The sequence below is a fragment of the Aythya fuligula genome, chromosome Z, assembly GCF_009819795.1.
Source record: "Aythya fuligula isolate bAytFul2 chromosome Z, bAytFul2.pri, whole genome shotgun sequence".
In the NCBI taxonomy this organism is placed as follows: Eukaryota; Metazoa; Chordata; class Aves; order Anseriformes; family Anatidae; genus Aythya; species Aythya fuligula.
Window position 1 is genome coordinate 51,160,163 of NC_045593.1, and position 26,280 is coordinate 51,186,442.

General features: G+C 36.0%; 1 protein-coding gene across 2 annotated transcripts in view; it reads right to left on the reverse strand.

Moving 5' to 3' along the window:
- SLC12A2 (solute carrier family 12 member 2) overlaps positions 1-26,280 on the reverse strand; it is a 62,337-nt gene that overhangs the window by 19,991 nt on the left and 16,066 nt on the right. For both annotated transcript variants that reach the window (XM_032206503.1, XM_032206502.1), the window contains exons 2-13: positions 23,047-23,166; positions 21,298-21,373; positions 20,632-20,727; positions 18,874-19,013; positions 17,995-18,105; positions 13,698-13,806; positions 13,062-13,189; positions 12,887-12,971; positions 8,412-8,566; positions 3,685-3,792; positions 2,661-2,784; positions 1,196-1,297 (exon numbers count right to left, since the gene is read on the reverse strand). In XM_032206503.1, coding sequence (XP_032062394.1) covers positions 1,196-1,297; positions 2,661-2,784; positions 3,685-3,792; positions 8,412-8,566; positions 12,887-12,971; positions 13,062-13,189; positions 13,698-13,806; positions 17,995-18,105; positions 18,874-19,013; positions 20,632-20,727; positions 21,298-21,373; positions 23,047-23,166 — 1,354 coding nt within the window. The remainder of the gene's footprint in view (positions 1-1,195; positions 1,298-2,660; positions 2,785-3,684; positions 3,793-8,411; positions 8,567-12,886; positions 12,972-13,061; positions 13,190-13,697; positions 13,807-17,994; positions 18,106-18,873; positions 19,014-20,631; positions 20,728-21,297; positions 21,374-23,046; positions 23,167-26,280) is intronic.

Sequence of the window (26,280 nt, forward strand, 5' to 3'; positions counted from 1 at the left end):
GAAGAAAGGTGCTGTTCATCTTTTCCTTTCCATGCTTTCAATCACATTTCATAAGGCGTGGCAATTCCAATAACATATCAAATAGAGACTTTGACACATTTAAGCATTTAATTTTCTGACACCTTTCAGATTCACATCTTATATGCAACAGCTCTACGTTTCATATGTTGATCTCTAAAAGCTATCTCAAAAGGAAAGTTTGAAGATGCTTGTGCCAGCATGTTTACTGAATCAGGCTAAAAGAACCTTTGACAAGAACTTGACTGACAATTGATTTTTGCTTTCAAAGATAGTATAACAAAACATCAGCAAGTGTCTCTGTCCTGTAGTATTGTTTCTAGGTGTGTATTTTTATTATTTGCACATGGCCAGAAATTTTCTCTACAAAAAAAAAATCTGCTTGGATTTGTCTGTTCTAAGTACGTCAAAGCGCTGGACTGTCACCATTTATTTTACATCCTTATTTGTCAATCCACACACCCACTTTACAAGTGTATTTTGCATAGAGTTGTTGGGTAAACAGAGAGCACATACTCTCAAAAAATAACAGTACCTACTAGGGCAGTAATTAAGAAATTTTTAGGGGCATTTCAGCACAAACACATGGCAGACCAGGTCTGAGAAATGCAGGTTCTGAAAGTGTCATTTGGCTTAGTCCTACATCGTAACTAGCCTTGTACACCAAGCAAAAGCTGTGAAAATATGCTGAATTTGTGAAAAAGTATTTGTGAAAAATACTACCTGCAATACCAAAAAAAATGCAAAATACCATAAAAGTGCAAAGCCAAAGAGAAACCCAAAGATAACAAAATGGTGGGCCCTGAAGACCAGAAAATGAATTAGCAAGAAAGCTTTCTTAAGCAATAGTTCTTAAGGATTGGTAATAACAAAAGTGATATACAACAGAGACAAATCATAGGAGACCTATTTGAGAATCTCTGAATAAACACTGAGTAATAATCTCTTCCCTCAAAGATGACAAATATCTGTAGCTCTCAGGCTTTTCTGGATCATTCAATCCTCCAAAATTTGGAAGACTCAAGCACATCCTGTTAAGACTATACCTCAGATGTGCCATGACAGTCAAACAGACATTTAATTGAACCAGACTTTCAATTATATGAGTAGCTTTTAAATTTGTTTCTGCATTTAGAAATTGGAAGCTTAATTCTCAACCCCAAAATGTGTTTCGTACCTGGAGATTTTGCGAGAGAAGCATGGAACACAGAGAAGTTAATCAAGGCATATGAAGCCAAGAAGAAATTAGAGATAATAGGTGCAATGACGTTCAGTTCAGCTGTAAAACAAGAACAAAGCAGGCTGTTATAAAACATATCATCCAATGACTTTGTACATTTTGAAGTCAATTCTGTTACAACCAATTTTATGTTATCTAGGCAGAAGCAGTTTGTGCTTTCTGTTCAACAAAGAGAGCTATTAACTTGCAGTCTCTTATTTACAGTTATCTTCTGATAGTCAGGAAGTGCAGCTCTCAGTTTAAAAAAAGTTAAACGTTTTTCCATGCCATCTAGTATTCCAGGACTGCCTCTAAGCATTACGTACTTTCTCAAAATAATTCATTGAGACAATTCCTTTCCCACCATGATTTGGCCAAACACTGCAGCAATATATCGGGTTCTTTAGAACCCCAGAAGTACTAGATCATTAACATAAATGCAGTATGTCTCTAGCTGAAGTCTCAGCTGTCACATAGCAAAGAATAAGAGTATAATGAAACTAAGAGACACTCAACGATGGTGAATGGTAAGTGCAAAGTTAGTGAGCCAATGAAACAAACATGTTCATTGGTCTGCCCTTAAAAGTTGAATTAGCGGTACTATTAATGCATTATGTCTCAATACTATTGCAACAGTGATGAATACTCTCATTAGTGAAAGAGATGGAAGAGCTTGACACTTCTTTTTCCATTAGAAGGTATAGTGTAAAACATTAATATGCACTCTCACCATCAAATAACTGCAATCAAAATGCAGAACTTGCCATGTTAATCTGCAAGTTTTCATTTGTTATAATCAGGTTTCCAGTCAGCACACTGTAGTTGAGACAGCATGACTGTACCTCCTCTAAGCATAGACAGGGAAGGATAAAACAAAATCAGGAAGAGTTTAACAGCACTAGCACAGGTCACATGGATGGTGAACTAATTGTGCTGTGTTCACCCACATAAAACACATGTAATCCTATCTTTACCTTTGCCAACAGCAGCCTGAGCAATCTATACTGTTTGTAGCATAACAGAAGAACGTACTCTAACAAGTTTTGTTCACTAAGTGTGCCGTTTACTAAAGCTGTTTGTAATTATGAAAGTTCATTTCAGATTTTTAATCTTTATAGCTTATTACATCTCTACCTCAAGCAAAACATATTTTTTCATTCATTTACAGTATCTAAAAACAGGCACCTGAAGTGATTAGGAGAACTGTAGTACTCCTACTGTTCAGTTCAGATTTATTCTAGCTCTATACAAAGATGTATCTAGGAGACAGGAGAAAATCCTCAAACTAAACAAATTTAGAACGCTCACATAGAAACAAGCAGTGCATTAGACCTCAAGGACATTGTCATCAAGTCATGAGATGGAATAGAATGCTTCATGAAAGACAAAAGGATATTTAGATTTATTATAATTTCAAACTAACCAATTAGTATGAATCCAAGAGCTATTAAAAATGTTAGAAGATATCCTCTCAGTGGTTCATTGTTCTTCCCATAGCCTTTAGCAAACATCTGAAATCCTGGATAGATGTTGTCCTTGCACAAAGCCTAAGAAAAATAAAATGCAAGAGTCAGCATCTATATTTTGCTCAAAATGTATCCTCATTTATGTAGCTAATGCTGTCTTTTCACTGCACATAAAGACAATGCTGTCTTTTCACTGCACTCTCTTCCTAAAAGAAGGAATGTTTGTAGCTAACATACTAATTCCATTTGCAATTGCCTTCACATTTTGCACTTCCAGTATTCTGTCCTTCAGTGATTACTATCTGTAAGAACAAGCTCCGCTCTTCTGTAAGTCGCTGACTACTGTACTTTATTGGAGTCTTACAATCAGAGTTGCTTTTTAGAGACAAAAATTGTTTCCTCAGAAAGTGGAAAGTTTGCCCACTGTTTACACCAGTTCTCTGCATTGACACTTGTATTTATATTCTGCAAACTCCCTTCTGTGTTGAACTCCATACTGAACTTTTGAGGAAGAATGCCCATTTGCTAACAGTGAAGTTTTACTGAATCAAAAAGAACTTACAGGACAAATATTGGGATTAAGGAGTTAAAAAGGTAAAGCAAAATTCATTCAGAAATGCCAACAAAAACTAATGTAAAATGATTCACACAAGAACTGGTTCATGGTCATACTATTTTGATTAAGTATTCTGTGCAGATGAACATTCAGCAGCTATAGGTGCTAATTCATGCTGTCTCCTTCTGATTACTTTAAGAAATGAACTAATCTATTATTGTTGCATGTGCTCCATTGGTATTTCATCTAAATGCTTCCTGGTTCCAAGGCAAAGCAATTTCCTGAAAATCTAGATGCTATGTTTTTCTCACTTTTCATAGCAGAAAGCAGGACAGCAGCAGATTTGGATGCCACTTATAAAATTCTGTTTCAAAGTTTATTTTGAATAATTCTTTAAGAGATTATGGTTTTGCTTCCATACGTACCTGGAAGATCTTAGGTGCACTCACAAGAGATGCTAATGCAGATGACAAAGTGGCTGAAAAAATACCTGCAGAAATCAGCGGTGCAAATCCTGACACCATGCTCATTACCTGCAAACAGAACATTTTTTTTTTTTTAAACAAAATGGAAAACTGATGGAATACAGATGGGTGACAATATTCACTACACAAAAGAAAAATAAAATACTTCTTACTCCACTCAAAAGCCATAAAGTATCATGCATTCATAGCAACGAATGAGCTAGGGGAAAGTCAGGACACAAACACATCCTAGTTTCAGAACAAGAGAAAGTGGCTTATCACACAACATGTAGTACAACCACATAAAATAATTGATGGTGGAAATCTCCATGAGCTCATAAAAGGACTGGAAAGCAAGTCATGGAAGAAAAAACACATTGGAAATAGTTACATTATTTGACTAATATACCACTGAATAACATGGCCACGGAAAGCCAAGGTGACAAAGTGACAAAGCAGTTGAAGTTGAACAACTTGGGAAAATTTATCTCATCTTTCTCAACATCTCTATTGCTCCAAGTTAGGCATGTTTCCCATTCAAAACCACAATGACGGTTCCTATCGCCCCAAGATCACATCCTTGGACAATTCTGTAACGTCAATGAGTGAAACACAATATGTAGTTCTTGGCAGAGTGGATGACTAACAAAGCAAGGGATGCTCAGTAAGCTAAATACAAGGGAAGAATGTTGGTATGATAAAAAATCCCAAATTAAAACCAAGGCAGCTTCTAATTGTCATACACCCTGAATACTCTCATCTGCAATTCTAAAGCAATCTTAGTAAGATGTGCTCCCAAAAAACAATATACATGGGGCTGACGAAGTTTTATTCATATAGCTAGTACTAAACTAATGATAAAAATTTAGCATTTTTCTCTACACCAGATCAAAGACTTCTGGGTCCCTCAAACAGAATTAAATCTCTAGATTGCATCAGGTTTCATTTATAAGTTCACGGCAAGCCTTGTCTACAAAAACAAATGACAATTACAGACACACAAAACAAGAATGAAGCAGCTGTCATAGTTGGTAGCATGAAGAATGAGGGGTAGGATTTCCTGAAGTATACCTTAAGTTTACAACAAAATAGGTTATGGTAGGACAGGCTTTTATTCATACGTGAACAAAACTAATGATACACGTTAGTTAAGCATATCAGGAATGTGTTAGTACTCCTAATACTTCCCTAATGTTTTCCTTTAACTCAGTACTTTCACTCTCGCTTACACAAGATTAAGCTATCCCTCCCTCCTATGCCCAGAATTAGGTTAGTTTTACAATAAAAAAAGAAATCACAGCTGTAAATGCCAGACTGTAATAACACTATACTGTACTTTCTTAAATTTTCTTCTAGAAATAAATTTACTGATGAATTAATTTTTTGAAAAATCTATGCTTCAGCAACATAATAAACATAGAATAATCTTTGTAGAAACAGCATGACAGTTTTCTTTGTTGCAACGGTTGCTTGCAATCTTCCATCTTCCCTGGAAGGACTTCTGATAGACAGAATAAGTTTACAAGTCACCCTTACTTTTCTTCCCAGGCAATTTAAAACATTTCCTTTGCTCTACTACACTTGCTTTAAGAGTTTGCAAATTAGTCCTTACCAACTCCAATTTTATATTCTTTCTAGGTGCTGTTCGTTGCCTCTGTTTAATTACACTATTTTTGAATCTTACATCTGTTTTCTAAATTTGAAAGAAATCCAAGATGTATGCAGACTGTGTTTGTCCATTTTAAAAGGCAGCAAGTTACAGCTTAGGTTACTAGCGTAAGAGACATTAAGAAACTTCTAAACTGGGGGGGGAGTAAAGAGGAACCAGTTCCAGCTGAACCAGTATGCTAGTGTTAAGAAAACCCACACAATATACAGACTATAATCTAAAAGTCAGGACCGCAAAACCAAAGAGCCCACATACGCAATTGCTGTAGCAGTAAAATCTTCATCCTTGAAAGAAGAACAGACAGAATTGGAAGTACAGGCATCCAGTAAGAACTGCCCTATTTCAGTTGGTGCTGTGAGAAATACATTGTTACTGCTGCTAAGGGACTCGTTATGTTTGCTTGGCATTTCCTCTTTAGACAGTTTCTTACTGAAAGATTTGGCATATTGAAATATTCTATTTTGACTACAATTCAGTTCTTCGCTCCAACCATTGTAGAGCAGAAAAAAATGCCATATGAATACAAACTCCAGCAAAGATAACTTTAAAGTTAACTCTTCAAAATGAATTTGCATGAAATGCTATTCAGCCCATTTCTTTCAATTATTTAGTGTTCTACAGCCTCCTCCTTTTACAGGAAGAATGTTTTAGCAGAACTTTTACACTGTTTCTGAAATGGTGTACTTCCATTCATGCTACTTCCAATTTTCATCCGAAGTTAAACATTTTAATAAAGACAATTTCTATATATGTCAAAGTAGATATGTGACCAAATTCTGCATTTAAACTACCCATTGTAACTTATTCTAAGTGAGTTCCAGGCAGAGGCTACAGTGACAGAACAAGTTCTTGAAGATACCATATGACAGCCATTTTGATGCTGAGCAGAAAGCTGTTGGAAGCCTGTGAGGGCCTACATATACCTGCATTGACTGTAACAGAAGCTTAAGGTGGTCCAAGCATCTGATTCTAAGCCTCTCACCATCAGTTTTCATTTAAGTTTGTGTCTAAGATTTCTGTTGGTTAACCATCCTGTAAGTTATCCATTTTCTGTCCAACAAACATATCCAAAACTCAAGTTAGGCAAACTTCAGATTAATTCCTTGCTGAAAGAACAGAGTGCTGGATAAAATCTAAGACAAGTGATATAAAATATCACCCATTTTTCATTCACAAGAGTAAATTGACACTTTCAGCCTTATGACTTGCACACTCAGAAGTCATAAGAAATATGACTTACTTGCATTTCAAAATATGTTTGCTCACTTTAGAGATAAGTTTATTTGTGAAGCATATGTTCTCAGTTATTTATCGCGCAGGAAGAAGTTTTTTGTATGAAGAGCTTGAGAGGTATTCAAGGTTGGCCACCCAGCCCTGAACTGTCACCTGCACAGAAAAACAGTCTCTATTTACACCTACTACTCAGAAATACTAAATTGAGGGAAGTTCAGTTAGAATATGTACAAATTTCTTTTTAACTAGACAGAAGTCCTAATTTCTCTGAAGGTACTCACTCTTATTCAACTTCTTTCACAGAGAGAAAGAGCAGAAGCATGAGAGGAAGACAGCCAGAGGAAGTCCAGCTAGCTACCAGAAGAACAAAGTTCTACCAAACACTGCAGCGGGTTGCTCAGAGCTGCTGTGCAGCCTCCAGTAAGTTTCCAAAACCCAACACAAGGGGGTTTTGCCAACAAAGGGCACTGGGTTCTCTCTGTAGGCCCAGGCCTTGAAACTCTTATTTTATTCATAACCTACTGTATTTTCCAGAGACAAGTAAGACTAATGTGGAACATGAAAGTATTCTTTGGACAAAAATGATGATAAACTAGAACACTAGTGACTTATTAGAAGTGCTAGCCACTTATGAGAAGTATCTTTATTGAAGTTATGACTTGAAGAAAGTTACGATCCAAGGAAGCCAGGTCTTTGAATCACACCTAGTTGGAACAATCCACAAGGATTATCAAATCCTGTTCTACACTATTCTCAGCTGTACACTGATAATATAGCCGGATACTGTCTTCTTTCAAGCTTGAAAGAATGAGGAAATTCAGATTTTGCAAAATAATTATTCTCATAACAGTAGTTCCACACTGTTTCCAATATATGCTTTTTCTAAACCAGAACAAATCAACACCATACCGATACATAAATACTTCACTAAAAAGATGTATTTTAACGAAATGGTCTGCATTAAACATTACTTTGACACATGTAAATTGTAATTAGTTTTTCAACAGAGCCTTGCAGAAAGGTTGACAATCTTCGTTGCATGTGAGTATATGTACTTTTGACCGAAACACACATGCCATTGAAAGAGACATTCTTTCCATCAGCGAATTTCCAATTAACCTCAACCCAACCTTTTGCAGGCCTACTACAAAAAAAATTAGGGCAGAGAGACTACTGTAAGGAAAGTTTAAGTGGGAATTAGTATGTTTTCCTTGGTTTCTTTCAAACCCTTAATAATAGTGAACTTGTGAACCCGTAGTAGTTCATGAGTACCTATAAGACTATGAAAAACCCTGTGATTTTTTTTAATCTAATGATAACATTAGATTTTATGAAGCCTCTCAACATTCTTACTTTATATATGTATATGGCAATTATGCATCAACATTTTCCATAAACATGGTTGCTACAAAACTTAAGAAGTTACTGAAAGAGACCACCTATGACTTCTATGAATCACTATTTAACACTAAGTACATCTATCCACATCCAGTACATCTATCCACATCCATGAAGAATAGCATTTAGATATCTAAACAGAGCAAGCTGCAGTCCCAAAACATAAGCTACACAGCTTATAAATACTCACTCTGTTCCCAGATAAACACCTGTATATAAACACCCCAAAATTTAAGTTACCTTGCCCTTGATACTAGATAGAGTATGCCACTTAAAGTTATGTCGAACAGTTGTGTATTTAAGAATTTTCAGTGTATGATTTTCTCCTCAATAAGCAATTAAAAAAGATCAAAAATCCAATTAACAGATTTAAGAGAATATTTCATACCTGGAAATTGTTCATCAGCCCATAATGACAATCAGCCCCTGCCTGACAGGATGAGAAATCATAATTCAACTTGCAAGCTGCGGTAGTGCAATTCGTCAGCTCAGTGATAATGGTGTTATTAACATTCCCTGTGGCATCTCGAACAACACAAGAACCTAGAGTGGACCCAACAACAAAAATAATCATCAGACTAAACCTGAATTTAGAGATGTGTCAAGCTCAACTTCCTTTTTAACTATATTCTTTCAGATGAAAATTAAATATAGCATTTACAGTTTTAATACATCTCAGATTTAAGCACATGTTCACCATGAAGAATAAAAACAAGCTAACTAGCTGTTTACTTACCTGAGAAGTTCTTAAAATAAATAAATAATTAAATAAATGAGTCTAACAAGGAAAACTTTAGCACAGAGGAAAGCTACATCAATAGAACTGATGAAGCTTAACAGCACAATTTTAACTCAGCACATTGCTTTGAATCATGAGTTTCCCCATAATTTAGTAAATAATGCTAATTATAAATACAAACTTGTATCACTTGGGTCTGTTTTGTTTTGTTTTTTAATCTTCTTAGAGGAATGAAGTTTTGTATTTGTTTGTAAAAACATATGTGGACAGGAATACACAGCATTGCAGCTTTTATCTTTCTTAGAAACTCAACTGTGACAATTTCCACAGTAGAAGTTGTTCAGATGTAATGACCAAAAAGGTTGGTCCCTTTGCTAACAGGTGAATCACGCAACAAAGTTAATGTTCTTAGATTATTTCATAAGTAGTAGTCTTGGAATTCTCCCCTTACTCTCCACTCGCAGTGAGATACTGAGATCTACATGTATAACATGACTTATGTTATAAAGTTTTACATACATGCTTCCGCTTTTAGAGCATACCATTACATATACACCATGGAAGCACACTCTTGCAGAACACTTTCACAAGTTTTAATCTCCTTGTAACACACAGATTTCTGTTTTACCTAAGTATGCAAACAGGCTGCACAGCTCAGTCAACATGTCTCAGCCATTCAAAAAAATTAAGTGCTTATCATGAAAGCCTTGCAAGCCCATTTCTGATATACCACAGTCACATAGGATGTGGGTACTTTAAAAGTTGGTGTCTTGGTGAAATACTGAACCACAGCCACCACATTTTTTGTAATTAAGTCCTATCACAATCTGCAAATCTTCAAATTCTATGATTATATGCTATTTCACTGCTCTGTAAAACTGTAGACACAGTGTTTCAGCCTTTAAGCACTAAGAATGCTCATCTGATTAACAAGACTTTGTTTTGTTCTTTTTAGAAGTGTAGAACAGACTTATCATTATTTAAATACCTCAACTGTTGAAACAGCATTAAGTTGTTTGGACAGTATTTCAAGGAATTAAATACAGAATCGGGAAGAGAAGAAGGAACCCTACAGAGCAAAAAGGCTGAGAAATCCCTTAATCTTGTCTTCTAGGAATTTAAACAAGGAGGTCCTGGGAAAAGAAGCATGTGACTACTGATGATTTCAGTAACTTCCTTGCAAAATAGTAATGAAAAGCAGGGCACAGATATGCAACAAGATTAAGTTTCTCAAGTGAGTGCCTGTTATCTAAAGTAATTTCTCTCTGCCTATTGAGAAACTAAACTTTTAAATATCTGTACCATATTGCTACCGAACCTTTAAAACCTCAGTAATAGTTTAGAATACCTAGTCCTGGTAGGTTGATTTTTACTCATTGCTTCCAATTGTTATTTTTCCAATGCTTAGTAAGTCCATCTGATTAAATTTCAACAGGTGTCTCCTACACCAATTACTTCTCCTATGCATTTTTTTTTTATGGGTATGTGGAAGGGTTGGGTTTTTGTTTTGTTTTAATTGAGTTTAAAAGATCTGTATGAGACAAAGAAGGCTGGCAGCTCTTTCACACAGGGATTCAAGGTTCAACAGCACTATGAGCAAACGTGATATGAGCCTTACTACAAGAGAAAGCAGGACAGATGCCAGGTGGGCAAGCTCTATTCTCAGCAGAAGATACTTAAGTAACAGTTCAGACATTTTAATTCAGACATTAGCCCTCATTCGGAAATGTTTTATTTATGATAGATTCTGGCAGTCTTTTCACTAAGAACCTGCAACTTTTCTTTCCTGTAAGAATAGGATGACAGGCTTTCACCTTTTTATAAGCTTTTAGAGGCACATTCCTGCAAAAAGTAAAATGAAGTTGTCATTCCATAAGCCTGAGAAGGTAAACAGGCCATCTAGATCAAGTTCTCTCCTAACTTCACATAGCTCCTTGGCACTTCAGACTGCAAATAAGTGGGCTTCTTAGCTTCTCTGGTACTATGAATGGCTACTCATTAAATTAGTTTTATTTCCTTGTGTACGGAAACCCTACTCAGAAGGTTGTGAGTTTTCTTGTTTGTTTTTAAACTGGAGCTTCTGTTTTTAATGTAAATGCATTACAGTCCAAATGTTTAATTTTTCCTCTTTCAGGAATTCTCATCAAGAAGGTGCTGGTGACAGGAAGAGGGGGAATGGGCTAAAGTTGCACCAGGGGACTTTTAGGTTGGATGTTGGGAAGAACTTCTTTACCGAAAGGGTTGTTAGGCATTGGAATGGGCTGCCCAGGGAAGTGGTGGAGTCACCATCCCTGAAGGTCTTTAAAAGACGTTTAGATGTAGAGCTTAGGGATATGGTTTAGTGGAGGACTTGTTAGTGTTAGGTCAGAGGTTGGACTCCATGATCTTGAGGTCTCTTCCAACCTAGAAATTCTGTGATAAATGTCTGTGATAAATGATAAATGTGATTATGCAACCTTAATCCTGCTACCTGCACACCTGCATTATTCCGTAGTCAAAGCACGAAACCACACACTTCTCCCTCACTACTGCTATCTTATTCTTAAATAGGGTGCTCTCTAGTATAAGGGAACTCTAGTATAAGTTTTCTCTTACTAAGCCCTCTTTAGTCAGTGTCTCTATTGCTTAAAGAACATACAAATACTACACTAGATTCAAAATATCTACTTCCTCTTCAGACATCACTACTCTGTTACATTTACTAGCCTCTTCAAAGTTTTAATGACTTTCTCATCACTACATTTGGAAGTACACAGTGGGGAATAGTCTGCAGGGGAAGGAACAAGAGTATTTCCATTTCCCTGATTCCTGATCCAAAGCCTCAGAAAGACTAGACTTCACTCATTTCATAATCTCTACCTTCTGCAATCACACTCACCTTTAATTACCATTATTATTACCATAATTCTAATAATAATTATTACCATTACCATAATTCTAATCGTAAGTTATAAGAAACAACTAGGGCACAGCATTTCTGATGCAAACAATTTCATGTTAGTTCTGTAAAGTGTTTTTTGTAACATGAAAATTGAAGTTTTTCATGTCTGAAAGATGATCAAAGTATTCTATTAACAAATTAATATTAATAAGTATTTTACTCTCATGTGGTTTCAAGTTCTAAAGTATTCAGATTTGGTAGCAGGAGCCTGTGGTCAATCTAATTAGAAAATAATGTAGATCATTAAATTGCATAGGGCACAATTGCTACAGAGCAAGTATTTGGCAGAGCTACAGGACAACATTAGCCGACAGAGGCAGACTGGCAAGATTAGTATCTTTGGAAAGGAAATATCATTAGTGGTAAGATCAATGGTGCTTTTATAAATGTCAAATTCATTCAAACAGCAGTATAGCTAAGATAAAGCAAGGTCTTTCATATAAGAAAACTGATTAGCACTGTAAAAAACTGATTTGTCTGACAGGTATAAAAATTTTTCCAATTATAGGCAATAATATTAGAGACATGCTTATATTCTTAAGATTACTATAATAGATTACAGATCAGGAAAAACCTGGATGACCATTGAAGCCCTGGAGCAGAACAGACAGAAAGCATCCAACACCACGGCAAGTTCTACTTGAGAATATTCAAACTACTGTGGCAAAGGGAAGAAAGCCTCAGAAGGGAAGTTATAGTGTACTCAGACCAATTTAGGATCGTTTCTCCTCCCTACTTGCTCTTCTCAGTCTTCTGGGACAGCTCATTGCACCTCTCCAAGGAGCTGTGTAATCTTCCCAGAATTTATTCTGATAAAAGCTGACTACCACCATCTTCAGATCAAAAGATGTTTGTTCAGTGAGTATTTTGTGAAAATACACCTTTCTAATCCAAGGATCATCATCCCATTGCTGAATTCTAAACATATTAATTTAAGTACCTGGAACAAATTAGGAAGGATCAGTGTGAAGTCTGTCAGCTTTAGTCTGCTGTTCTCCTAAGACTGGTGACTGTTTCACTCATTTTAGAAAATAAGAACAGCTGAAAGTTCAATCTCCAACACTAAGAATTAGACATTTCCAACTGTTCCTTTCCCATGCATTAAAGAAAAACTGTATTGCAAACCATATCAAAACACACTCAAAAACGTGAAAGGATAAAGTTAAAAATATTCACTACTTACCTACAGATACTGCAATTCCCATGTAAACCAACGTGGTAATTAAGATGGCCAACAATGTTCCTTTAGGTATGGCTGACTGCGGATCCTGAAACAAATTTCAGCAGTCATGACAGGGATAGACATACATTCATTGTTTGCTGGAAAAAAGTGTTTAGTTTGCTTATTTACTACTCACCGCAAGATCACCTGAGATATTTGCTCCAGCAAGTATGCCAGTTGCAGCAGGGAAGAAAATAGCAAATACAGAGAAAAACGTTTCTTCCTTTCGGAAATCTGGTCCAAAATTCTCCATAAATATTTCAGCTGTAGAAAAAGATTTATTTATATATGTCTGCCAGTGCTGATACAGAAACTACAGTATTAGCCAATTCTAGACATTAATAGCTCTGAAAAATCTAAAAATCACAGCATTGTAACCTACTTAACAAAAATCAACTGTAGAAGATTTTAAGGCAGAAAAGCCCTGATTTATCAAAATAAAGGTCACGGTAAACTGAAATAGCCTTTAAAACCAGAAGTACTTATATTCTCCTCCAGCTTTAAAAAAAATAGTATAACTACAATATTTAGTAATTTTATAATATAGCATTATTGTAATTATTTAGTATTATCGATATTAAGCAGGCAGAAACCAATTCTGTGCCTTAAAACTTCAATGGAATAAAACAGCAGGACGTTGAAAGAATCACAAAAAATAATCTCTATAGTTAAATAGGACTAAACTATTTTAGATGTTCACTCAATTATGACAGCAAGCCTCCACATTGCAAAGATATTAACTGTTAATAAGGTACTAACTGTTCCAGCATACCTTTATAACCAAAAAAGCCTTTAGCCTTCTTGCTGTCCAAAGGAATAAATGTTCCTATAACGAAGTCTCCAATAGCAAGTACAAGGATCACCAATAAGACTATCTGTGCCTGAAATACAAATATTACCATTACAGTCAGAAAGAACCTGCATTTCAGTTTTTAAGTCTCCATGTTATGAATGTGTTCTAAAATGTAAATACTGACTTTATTCCAAATTCAGCTTGATATTCTTATTTCCCCACCCTTCACCCCAAATTAAAGCATGATTGAGAGAACACGTATCAGGATTTGCAAAAAATAAATATGAATAATTTGAACCTGGAAAGTATTTTTTGTATTATTACCATATGATCAAAAAATTACTCCTCTAGAGACAAGGTACTTAAGAGACCTATTTTTTCCCATAAGCCTTCCAGAAGGAAAGGATTTGAGTAGATTGAATAAACTGACAGGGAAAGAATGCACACAAATGACAGGACCATTAACTATAATTACAATGCACATTATATTTATATTTTTATAATAAAAATATAAAATTTATAAAAAGTTACAATTAAAATAATTATAATAATTTAAATTTATAAAACATAAAAATATTTTATGTTTTGTAAGAATTCTATCACATCAGGAAATCAACAGCATTTGTTTGCTATTTGACACAATGGACTAATGACAGACAATAAAACCTTTACAAAATCCTACACTATGAACAAAAATGTATTTTATACCATCCAAGAGCTCAAATGTGTGCATAGTGACAAGCCTAGAGATCAGGACTTTGTATTTAACTAGTAAACACACTGATCCATTATTTTTGGGTTGATTCCTTACAAGGTCATATACAGAATCATAGAATGGTTTGGTGTGCTTGTGTCTTGGGGGTAAAATTCTTGTAGCTTGTCTTTTTATTCCAAACCTGAGAAAATAACGGCACCGTGGCATTGCTGATTGCCAAAAAAAAAAAAAAAAAAAAAAAAAAAAACAAGTTTTCAGTTTATGCAACCTTACAGGTAAATCCAGGCAGCACAGAAACATACAGAGCAAGACAGCCTGCAGTAGTAAAAGTAGTATTTTTATAGTTAGAAGGCCACCTGAAGAAGCCAGTTTGTGCATCATATTTGTATCTCGCCTTTGCCAAGCCTACAGAAGAACAAGTGAGGTGGAAGGATGCAGCTGGGTGCTTACAAAAGTCTTCAATAAGCCCAGAGAATTCAATATGAAGCTACCAAGAACAATTTCTGTAGACGGATTTATTCAGCAATGAACCACAGCTTCTCTACAAAGATAAGAACATTTTCCAAATCTCTTCTTTGCACTCAGAAGTCTCAGACTTTAGAAAGAATGGGCGAGAGCTAAATGAACTCATTCTGAAGTCATTTCTGAAGCATACTTTCCTGTTTTGCCAGTCTCTTCATAAGCTTTTTGGTCTACTTAAAACTTATTATTGATTTGCTTGTCTCATTTTCCAAGGAATTCTCTAAGCCATTGAGAAGGCATGGAAGAACATCATAGACACTATTATCAAGAGGAAAGGATCAGTGTCTTGCTATGGTAGGCTGGATATTAACCCACATGAAGTGCTTGTTTGACAGGTTCAGTTGCTTACCATAGCTCCTATATATCTTCTTCCATGTTGCAGAAACCAAGCAAACAAGCCTTGATTTTTGCAATGAGCAGCATTTTAAAAAGCTATTGAACTCCTAATAAGGCTGCCAAATACATGTATGATGGTTGAGGTGTCATACAGAGACATTAAAAAAAAATTAGGCCGTTTCTTTGCAAGCTATTGTTATTGAATTTCTCATGCTGCAGAGAAAAAGCAAGATGTTTCTCAAGACTTTAAATGACAGTGACCAGTCACTAACAACTAATTCCTTCAAAGCAAAAAATAAGTGGTTAGAAATGGGGTTGTTCAAAGTTGGGGGCATAGAAATACCATTAAGAACTGAAATTCACTGTCTGAGAAGGCAAACAATCTTTACAGAAGCATGTTGTTCAAGTTAAAAGCACACGCCAAAACTGTTTTCTGTAGATTCTTTCCTTCAAATGGTAGATCCAAGTAATGTACTTACTATTTTCACTGCCTGTTTCTACAGTCCCTATTTTTATGACTGGAAGCAACAAGAACCATCATTCTGATTATAAGCATCATCAACTTGACACACAAGCATAGGAAACTTCTAACATCTACATTATGAAGATCCTTCAGTTGCCTCTCAGTGCAGAAAATAAGGATGATTCTCACTGCAAAAATATTTGGTTCACAATCACCTATAAATGGGAACAGAGATAAGTAAACCTCTTCTCAATTATTTAAAAAGCATCAAGTGAGCACACTATGGAGCATACAAAAAAAGCCTACCAGTCACACACAAAGAAATGAGCAAGTTCAACTGTCTATCAGAACACTAGTAATATGGTTTATCTTAAGGTATCTTAGAATCTGTACACGTTTGTTTCCACAATCAGAGCTGACCTAAGACCATACAGCCACAAAAAGATAAGAAAAGTAGGTTACCCCTCCTACACATTCATCACTACCAGTGTTCACAAATCCCGTTGATGCTGGACCAACTGACTGCAAAAGCACTGTCTGGCTGCTCCAAATAAAAACACAGAAGAGAATACGAGAGAAGCAAGAACACTGGTTTTCAGTTAGCAGTAACTATGTAACTTGGTTTCCATTCTGGCCATATATTCTCCAAGCAGAGAGCTCATGTGAAGTTCCCAGTGAAAGAAAACTTCCACTTCATTGCTTTTAGTTTTTCTTGTGTTGAAATTACTCAGAAAGTAATATTGTTAACCTTCTTGATAAAGTCAAGAAGGATAGATTTTGCTGTTTCTCAGTTAGAGACACTTAAGCTTGCAGTTCAGAAAAGCAGTCTGGATAGCTGTATAAATCTATGCAAACTAGTGAGCTAGTGCTAGACAGAGAGCCATCATACCTGAAGGATAATGTGGTCATTGGTCATAGCCAACACAGGTTCACGACAAGACTGTCCTGCTAAACAAACTTACATGACAAGGTTACCCATCTAGTTGACTAAGGGAAGATGGTTGCTATGATCTTCTGGGAATTCAGTAAAGCTTCTGACAATGTTTCTCACAAGCACATACTACAATGGGTGAACAACTGGCTGACAGGTCAAGCTCAAAGGGTTCTAGTAAATTGGGTTACATCAGGCTAGCAGGTAGTCATTCCTGGGATCTGCGAGAGCTCCATTTTAGTGCCAGTTCTCTTTAAAGTTCTCATAAATGACTTGGATGTAGACTAGGTGTTTTGAGTAAGTTTGCAGATGGCACGAAATTGGGAGCAGCTGTGGACTCCCTTAAAGGTGGAGAGTCCTTGCAGAGAGATCTTGACAAATTAGAGAGCTAGGCCATCAACAACAATATGAAGTTTCACAAGAGCAAGAGTCAGATTCTACACCTGGGACAGGGCAACCCCGTGTACACTGGGGGAAGAGAGGCTGGAGAGCAACCCCACAGAAATTTATCTAGGTGTTTTGTTCAACAGTAAATTGAGTATAAGTCAGTCTGCCCTTGCAGCCAAAAGGTCCAATTGTATCCTGGGATGCATCAAACATGACACTGCTAGCTTGTCAAGGGAAGCAATTATCCTACTCTACTCTGCACTGGTGTGGTCTTACCTTGAGCATTGTGTGCATTTTTGGGCACCACGGAATAAGGACATAAAACTATCAGAGAGCATCCAAAGGAGGTGGTGAAGGGTCTAGAGGGGAAGATTTATCAGAAGCAGGTTGGTCTGTTCTGCCTAAAGAAGAGGAGACAAAGGGGAGGCCTCATGGTGGCCTGCAGCTTCCACACAAGGGGATCAGAAGTGAAGATGCTGATCCTGCTCTCTGGCAACCTGCAACAGGACCCAAGTCCTCTTGGAATGGCATAAAGCTGTGATGGGGAGGTTCTGGCTGGCTGTTAGGAAAAGGTTCTTCACTGAGAGGATAGTCAGGCACTTCAGACTCCCCAGGGAAGTGGTCACAGCACTGAGCCTGCCATAGTTGAAGAAGCATTTGGACAACGCTCTTTGATATATGGTCTGATTTTTGGGTAGTCTTGTGTGGATGCAGGAGTTGGACTCAGTGATCCATGTGGGTCCGTTTCCACTCAGGATATTCTATGATTCTATTGATTAAAAACTGCTCACTGCTTGACTCCTAACATACTGTGTATGCAATATTGAGTGTGCTAAATATACTAAAAATTATTCAGGCAGCTGAGTAAAGAAAAAGACAAATAAAAAGCAAAACAAAAAAAGAGAAAGTAATAGTTCCTTACTTTTGCTTCCCATTCCATTCCTGCTACAGAAATTCCAAGTAATATAACTACTGTGATGGCTCCTATGATTCTGATGTCATTCATTTCATCAATCATCAATGTCCCATTTTCCTAAAAATGGAAACAAGAAGTAATATACCTTTATCAAGTACCTATCTTCCCTATTACAGAATAGAAGTGTATTGTTGAATATTATTTTAGACATAACCTTTTTCCTTTGTTTTATATCACTGAATAATTCTAAATGAAAATAAACAGTCATTATAACCCATCCCCAGAGCAAATGGCCTCTTTAACTGCCAGTGAAGAAACCAGCACAGTAACAGCTACCATCCTGCATCTATAGATATGTTAGTTGTTCACCATTACTCTTAATTCTTTCAATGCATTTCAGACATCTTCCCTTCTATGATAACTACAGTACAGTATTCATATCAAAAATGCAACAGATAAATTGGTTGTGTTTATCTTAAGGAATTGCTTTTAACAAACAAAACCCTTTTTCAAAAGAACTTAATATAAATTACTTTCAGTTAACAAGAAACAGCTAGCTAGGAATCTTAGCATTAATAACTTATGATTCTGATTCAGGTATCTATACTTCCATTCTTCTCAACAGCTAGCAGCTTGAACTTCAGAAAAAGTTCTGCATTTTATTTTTTCAGGGAAAAATAGTGAGTAAAGTTCCAGTTTGAGATCAATGATAATTTCTTATACATCAAAAAGCTACTGGAATACTGAATTAATTTATTCATATATCAGTAGCAACCTTGTGCCTCATTCCACATCTTGTTAACTATGAAATCTTCTGCCATTAAATAACAGCACAAACCTGCATAGAGTACAGCATAATCAGTACAAACAGTATTATCCATATACCTTAAGCAGCTCCACAACTGTCTCTGCAAAGCCAACAACATACATGGCTACTGCAACAGCATTGGCAAATGCAAAAATCAGTCCTATGGCACCACCAAATTCTGGACCTAAACTTCTGGAAATTAAGTAATATGCTCCTCCTGAAAGGAAAAAAAAAATTGAACACACAAAAAAACACCACAATAATGTAAGAAAAATGTACAGGCATCAGCAACATAGTGTTTACATGAACATGATAAAATTTATTCTTATATCTTTCCTGATTTATTAGAAAAGAACCCCAAACACAGTATTTTAGGAACACGCATGCTGAAGTAACACAAGTATATTTCAAGGTTCTAAGAAAAGGCACCAGTTGGAAGTAATCACCCAACTCATGTACCACGTGATATTATTCACCTATGCAACCAGTTCCACTATTAAAAAAGGCCAGTAGTACAGCTGCCCATACTTTACAACTTATTTGAAATTTAAAAGCAACTGTGCATAGTTTTACTATTACAGTTATACTGTACTAATTTACTATTACAGCTATAGCTCAAGAAACTAGCCAAAATATACTGTTACAAACCCACTCAAGTCCCAAACCTACATGACTTCTTTCTTAAAGCATTGCTATCATGAGAATTCTCTGCCGTGCAGTGACACTGTCAGAACAATAACATGCCAACTCCACTTTTCACAATCTATTCTTAATTTCAGTTCTCATTCAAGAAGTGTATAGGTACCAGGCTGCAACATACTTTGCATTTAAGAATTTCAGCCAGTAAAAAAAATAAGCTACCATAGCTTTTTCAAAGGAAAAAATAAATTATTCTCTAAGAACTTCAAAATTTTGAATAAGGCATTATTTTGTAGAAGTGGTTCAAAACAAATGTCTCCCATTAGAAAAGGATAATCTGATACATATAATGCAGTATACAAAAGTTTAGAAACTAAGCTTGACATAATACTAAGATTTATAGTTGATCTTTCCCATTGGGTCTGTTAACTTTGTTGCAGTGATTTCTTTTTTCCTTTCTCTTCATTCTTAAAGCAACAGAATTTTATAGGCACAGACAAATGAACTGCTTCTATTTTAATTCTACCACAACTTCTAGCAGTAGCCATCTTGTACCATCATGAAGTAGTTTGAGCATGCCATAGGTACTGACCATTTACACAACCATTTTACGCGCACTGATGACAACAGTGCATAAACTATGAAAGCAAATGAACATCATCACCCTCGGGAAGAGTTGGAGATGATCAAGGAGAGTTTGGAGAATTTCTTTTGTGCATAAGAAAAGAAATCATGCTAGACCTAGAACATGTCCTGCTGTATGTTTATATATAGATATAGCATATCCCTTTATAGGACTTACTTCATTAGAAAGATGTATTTCTGGACTAGAACACAAAAGCAACACATTCTTGACCAGCCCATGCAGACGTAGGTGAATATCAAGACCCTGTTTGTTCCTGAAAATGTTTGTATTCCAAAAACTAAAAGTGATGTTTCTTCCACGTTACAAAAGAAAGCCACCAGTCAAATCAAGTTACTAGGCTAATTGTTGGTTTTTCATTATATGACTGAAGTCAAATACAGAAAATCAGAAAGACTGTGCTCCTCAAAAAACTTAATTCCTCCCTATTTTTATCCATTCTGTTCTTACTCCCCCGCTAAAAGAAAATGGAAAATAAATTAGAGACTCCATCTTTGAAGTGTATGCTTGAGAATGATAAGATACTTTAAAAGTTTTATGAAAGTAGCTTTACCTCCCCTTACAAATCCATTTGTGGCTATAGCAGAAGTAGACAGTCCTGTAATAGTTGTCACAACAGTAGCCATTGCAATAACAACAACAGACAGACCTTTTGGAAAAAAAAAAAAAGTTCAAGGTTTAAGTCCAGCAGAATTCAAGCATACAGATCTTAGACTCAACTTTATCTAAAAAATTAGTCATCCAAACCTGACAAGTTTATTTTATGTGGTCCTGTACATTCAGGGCTTTATTTCCCTTTTGTACTGAAGTGTTTTGTGGATACAAACAAAACTGGATAAATATTTTCAATCAGAGTAAAAGCTGTACCCTAGAGCTTCAAGGAAACACGTCCCTTTGGAAGGTGACAGATCTTTTGCAGTTCAAAGCTAACTTAAATAATTTTCTAAGGCTTATATCCTATATAGGATATATGCAGATTTTAATAACTAGAGACCAGAAGTTTCTCTCTATAATTTATTGAAGACCTGAAAAGATCATTTTTAAAATTATGCATCTTCTAGATAAATGGAAAGTAAGTAATTTCATATTGCTTAAACTTTTAAGTAAAAATCCTGACAATATTAAAGCAACTTTCTGTACCAGTGTAACAGCAAATTCAGGATGAAAGTCTCTTAGGTCACATTTCCACTGAAATAAAACTATTTAATTTTACACATACCTATCCCAGCTTGTCCTACAATCCATGATAGTCTGATGAAGAGCATCACACCCCAGATATTCAGCATACATCGTACCTAGGGTAATAGACATTTAATATGAGTCTTACATCTGCAATCACTTCCACTAATTTTTCATTTTACTTTTAATATTGTCTGACTTCTTATAGTCCTTCACTACTTTTCAAATTGTTTTAAAAGAACAGATTCTTTAATTAGATTCTTTAATTAGACAAGTTAGATTAAAAATTAAAAGGAAACAATTTAAAAATTACTGCTTTGAACAAGTTATAGTTACACCTGACAGTTGTATTAGTTCTTGATCAAGCAATACAAATAAGTAATTTAGACCCCAACCTTTAGAATCTAAAATTCATACTACAGAATATATCATTAACACTGTTATGTCTCCAATACTCTTAATTCAGATCTCCCACAACTCCTTTTTCCAGTACTAAAACAACCTGCCAAATATTTTTTCCATTAAAAAGAAAAACAAAAAACAAAAAACAGAAACCCCCCACAATTTGACAGCCCTTGAACTTTTGTATCTTACAATGGAGCTGTACACTAACAGGATGGGGAAGTGAGGAATGTAGGAAGAGTGGGGACAAAGTCTGTTTCTTCTTTTCCTCCATAAAATAGTTTGCAACATGCACAGTTTAGACAGAAGACAAGCAGCAGGTCTTGTGTGAATCTCATGTGGAGAGTACAGTATCAACCCAAAAAAGTTTAGGTGGTCACTGAAGGTAGACAAGTGCCTCTCCAAACCATGGAAGTAAGAGTGTTTTCAGAGATTTTTATGCAGTCTTGCAAAATGCAAAAACACCTGAGCTAGAAACATTCACCTCAACAGCTTATGCCTATAAGAAAACACTAATGGTAAATTTTTAAAAATTAAAAATTTTTAAAATTTAAAAATAGAATTTTAAAACCTGCTTAAAACTTTTTAACAGACTTTGGAAGAAACTGGCCAGCAACATTTATCCCATGATAACATCTAATACCAGCTTCAAATCAGCATACAGAATATATACTACCAATATAACTTCCAAAATTTAATTCTTAGTATTATTGCTTACAAAAATAATGCAATACAGAATTTGGGTATAGAGAAATTCAAAGTAATTTTAAAGCAGGTAAGAAGCTGAACAACTCAGTCCTTGGTTGGGGTATATCAACAGGAGGTCCTATTATCTGTTAGACAGCTGCTGCCAGTACTCTTTCTCCCAAGAGAAAGGGTATGGCTGCTTAACGTCTTGTAAGGAAGTTGCTAACGCACAGTGGAAGCTTTCTGAACTAAAATTAGGTATTCTGAATGCTTGAGTTCAATGTGGATTAACCAGTTGTTGCATTTGCAGCCTCCACTACAAGATTGTATAGCTTTGGAGAGTACATGTATTAATCACATTTCCTCTCTGCCAAAGTATTAAAAAAATAAACTAATATGTACTTGAAATAAAATCTGTTGTGTTACCCTTAGTTTTTCATTATTCTGAATGGGGACAGACTTGGATCTCCCCCCTCTGCCCCCCCCCCAAAAAAAAAGAATAAAATTAGTGTTGAGACTTCAACAGCTTCGGAGATGACTACTTTGTAACAGGTTCAACAATTTTTAAATACTTAATTCAAGCTTTACCATACACATGTAGGTACTTTCCTCACGTGTTTTTTTTTTTTCTTTTTGCTTCTGTATAAGTAAATAAGAAAGATCATTTTAAAGTCACTAAGGCACAATTTATCAAACTTACCAATACACCTTTTATCCAGCCAAACTTGACTACACCTTTGCTATCAGGTGTGTAAGTGGCAGCTGCTTCCCCAGCAGGAGTTCCTTCCTCTCCATTTGCATAGCCATCTTCAAAGGGTTCCTTAGGAAAAAAAAATATTTCTTTGAGGTTTAACAGAGTACAGAGGCAATCTGATACTCAAGTTTTAAAAATAGTGTACTTGTGCAAACAGAATAATTAAAAAATGACAAGGTAGAAGTTACCATTTACATGCCATTTACATGAGGCACATCTTACGATTTTCAATGAATATACACCAAACGGAAGAGGATAACTTCAGTATTCCTTTTCAGTTACCAAAGTTACCTGCAAACAGTTACCACTCTGAGTAATAAATATTTTGAATTGTGTCCTACAGTTATGGATTATTTTTTTCCACAAAAAAATATGCAATTTCATACGCAGTAACTGCTACCATATGGAGAGTTTTATTTCTTAATCTGAAAGCGTACTACCACAAGTTACTGACCCTCATCTACACCATTTCCTGTAGTCTTAGCTGTCAGTTGATCAATTTTTCAGTACACTGACTTCCCTGTAAATTATTCTGCTAGTCATTGTAAGATGATGCTGCTAAAAAGGAAGGTAGAAGAGTGGCATTTCAGGAAGATGGAAGGAAGAGGAGTCTGCTCCCAGACATCTCAGCACTGTTTAAAACAGAAGGATAACAGACAGAAAGTATCAGTCCCATGCAAAAAAATGGTTTGTGGCTTATTTTTTTTTTTTTTTTTTTTAAGTTTAACTCAGACTTGCAATGCAGAAGCCTCACCTGTTTGATATACATAACTACATACACATAAGTGTGCTCAAGCACACACTGTAGGCTTGCTCTTCAAAAAGCAGTTCTGTTTTGCCAAGCCAAACCAACACCTAAGCATTTAAGCCTAAGTATTTCCTACACTTGCTGTAAGAAACCTTCAGAAAGGACTCTAGGCGAAGTACGTTAGCTATCCAGGGCAACAAGTATATGGAATGAATACACTAGAAAGAAAACTGAGTGTCATTCAGAGGGTGCTATTCAACAAAACAGCTTGAGCAGTTTTTGCTAGGCAGCCGGCATCTTAGCTTGCTTAGAAAACATTTATGCAATTAGAGACTCAATCCCAATGAAGTAAAAGGCAGAACTTACATCTGCTAAATAAGACAAAACAGACTGGGCACAATTTACACTTTCAAGATGTATATTAAGTGCTAATGGCACGCAGTCAGGAAGTTTACTGTGAGAAAGTTCCTCTTTCTGATGCATTAATATCAAATATGTCATCAGCACAGATGTTTCCCAAGGAAACATTTACAGAGCTGTCACAACAGGTGTCACCTATATTCCTTAAAAATTAGAGGCAAACACATGAACAGATTAAAAAATACAATTATGTTAACCTTACTCGAAGATTGTTAGCTCAGATTCATGTCTGCTGTTTCCTTCAAGTACATTGTGTCATAAAATTCTCAAGAAAACAGATATACCTGCAACACACCTGGATATCCTGCGTGGCATAAGGTCTCTGCCATCAGGCAAAATTCTCATCAGTTTACAGATCATTATCTCTACAAGAAAGGTTTCTTAAACAGTTGGCTTTCTTGTCTCAGAGAAGGAGGTAATAGATACACAAACCCCAAACAGAGGGCAAAAAGAAACATTAAAGGAAATTAACCAGCTTGCTGAACTGCACTTCTTCTAGACAGAGGAGATCTAATGGAGATCTTCATGGGAGTTTTGTACAGCCTTTGAACAGATCAATCTATCTGCTGATTAATTGCATTCAAGCACTCTAGACTTGGAAAAAAAATCAAGCAAGAAATGGTGGGTGATCTATTTGGAGTGGAAAAAAATGGTAAGGATCAAACAAGAAGGTCACCATACCACAACGCTGAATATTCTACATAGACTTCATTCTAGCATCTGTCGGAAAGGAGAATATCTACTTTTTCTCTAATACCTACAGCTACAAGCCACCATCTGGTTACTGAACCTGTGCTGACCTGCCCAGATCAGAGCTGAAGAAACAGAAAGGCACCTCACCAGACTTGTCACTCAGCTCAGACACACCTGAAATTTATGATGGAAAAGAGTAGGTCTACATACTGATATGTTATAGTACACTTAAACTCTTCCTTAGGATAACTTCCCTAGAAACACTGGAATACATAATTATTAACAAAACACTCAAAACTCTTTCTAGGTATTAATGTCTTCCCTCATCAAAGACTGCTGTTTTCTCACAACACTTCCCAGAATTCCCCCTTCTCCACCACCCTCTCCAAAACACGGAGGAAAGGAAAAAAGAAGAAATATTAAAAGCAACGGACAGACTACAGCCATAAACAGAAGCCTAATTTCCAGGATTTTCTACAGTGATTTTTTTTTTTTTTTTTTTTTTTTTTTTTTGCTATTTGAGTTTTCACAGCCACAAAAAACTTTTGACAACAAGTCAAGGGAACAATACAGCCTCCCACAGCTGTGGGATGCTCACTAACTCAAGGGCACCCTTTGGGCTCTCCCTAACACTGGGTTCAGGGTAAGCGCACTACTAGACTTTACAAAGTACTATAAAGAACCTTTTCTTTCCTTAGAATCTATTTTGCATTCTTTTTTTTCCCTATTCTTTCTTCAAAAATAAACCTATGAGAAACAAACATTTAACTTCAGCTACAAAAGCCTGACTGGCGTATTTAAAAGCTGCACAGAAAATGCTTTCATACTCTTAAGTTGGGGTATGAAGAAGTATGACAAGTATATGAAAGAGTATTTTATACTCTTATCTGTCAACCAGAAAGAACCAACTGCTACAAGAACAAATTTGGATTGTGTCAAACCTTCTTGTTATGCTATGCTGCTTTATCATGTGAACATTTAATACGATGCATGGAAATTTATCAGTGTCTGCAATTTAAGCTCTTCATGGGCGTTCCATGCTGAACTGCACACTCCCATTGTTGCTAAACTGAGCGACCACAGTAACTGGAGAACACTGAGGAATCTCGAGGTCACCTTAAAACACTTTCAAACAGAGCGCAGGAAACAAGTCCTGAAGTCCCACGGGTAGTTTAATAAACATGTTCACAACCTTGAACCAAGACCTCCAACCAAGCACATAATTGTGTGACTGTACATTATTATTCTTTCACAGAAAATACACATTGCCATAAGAAATCACTACGCCACATTTGCAATGAACTCAGTTTTCAAGTCTA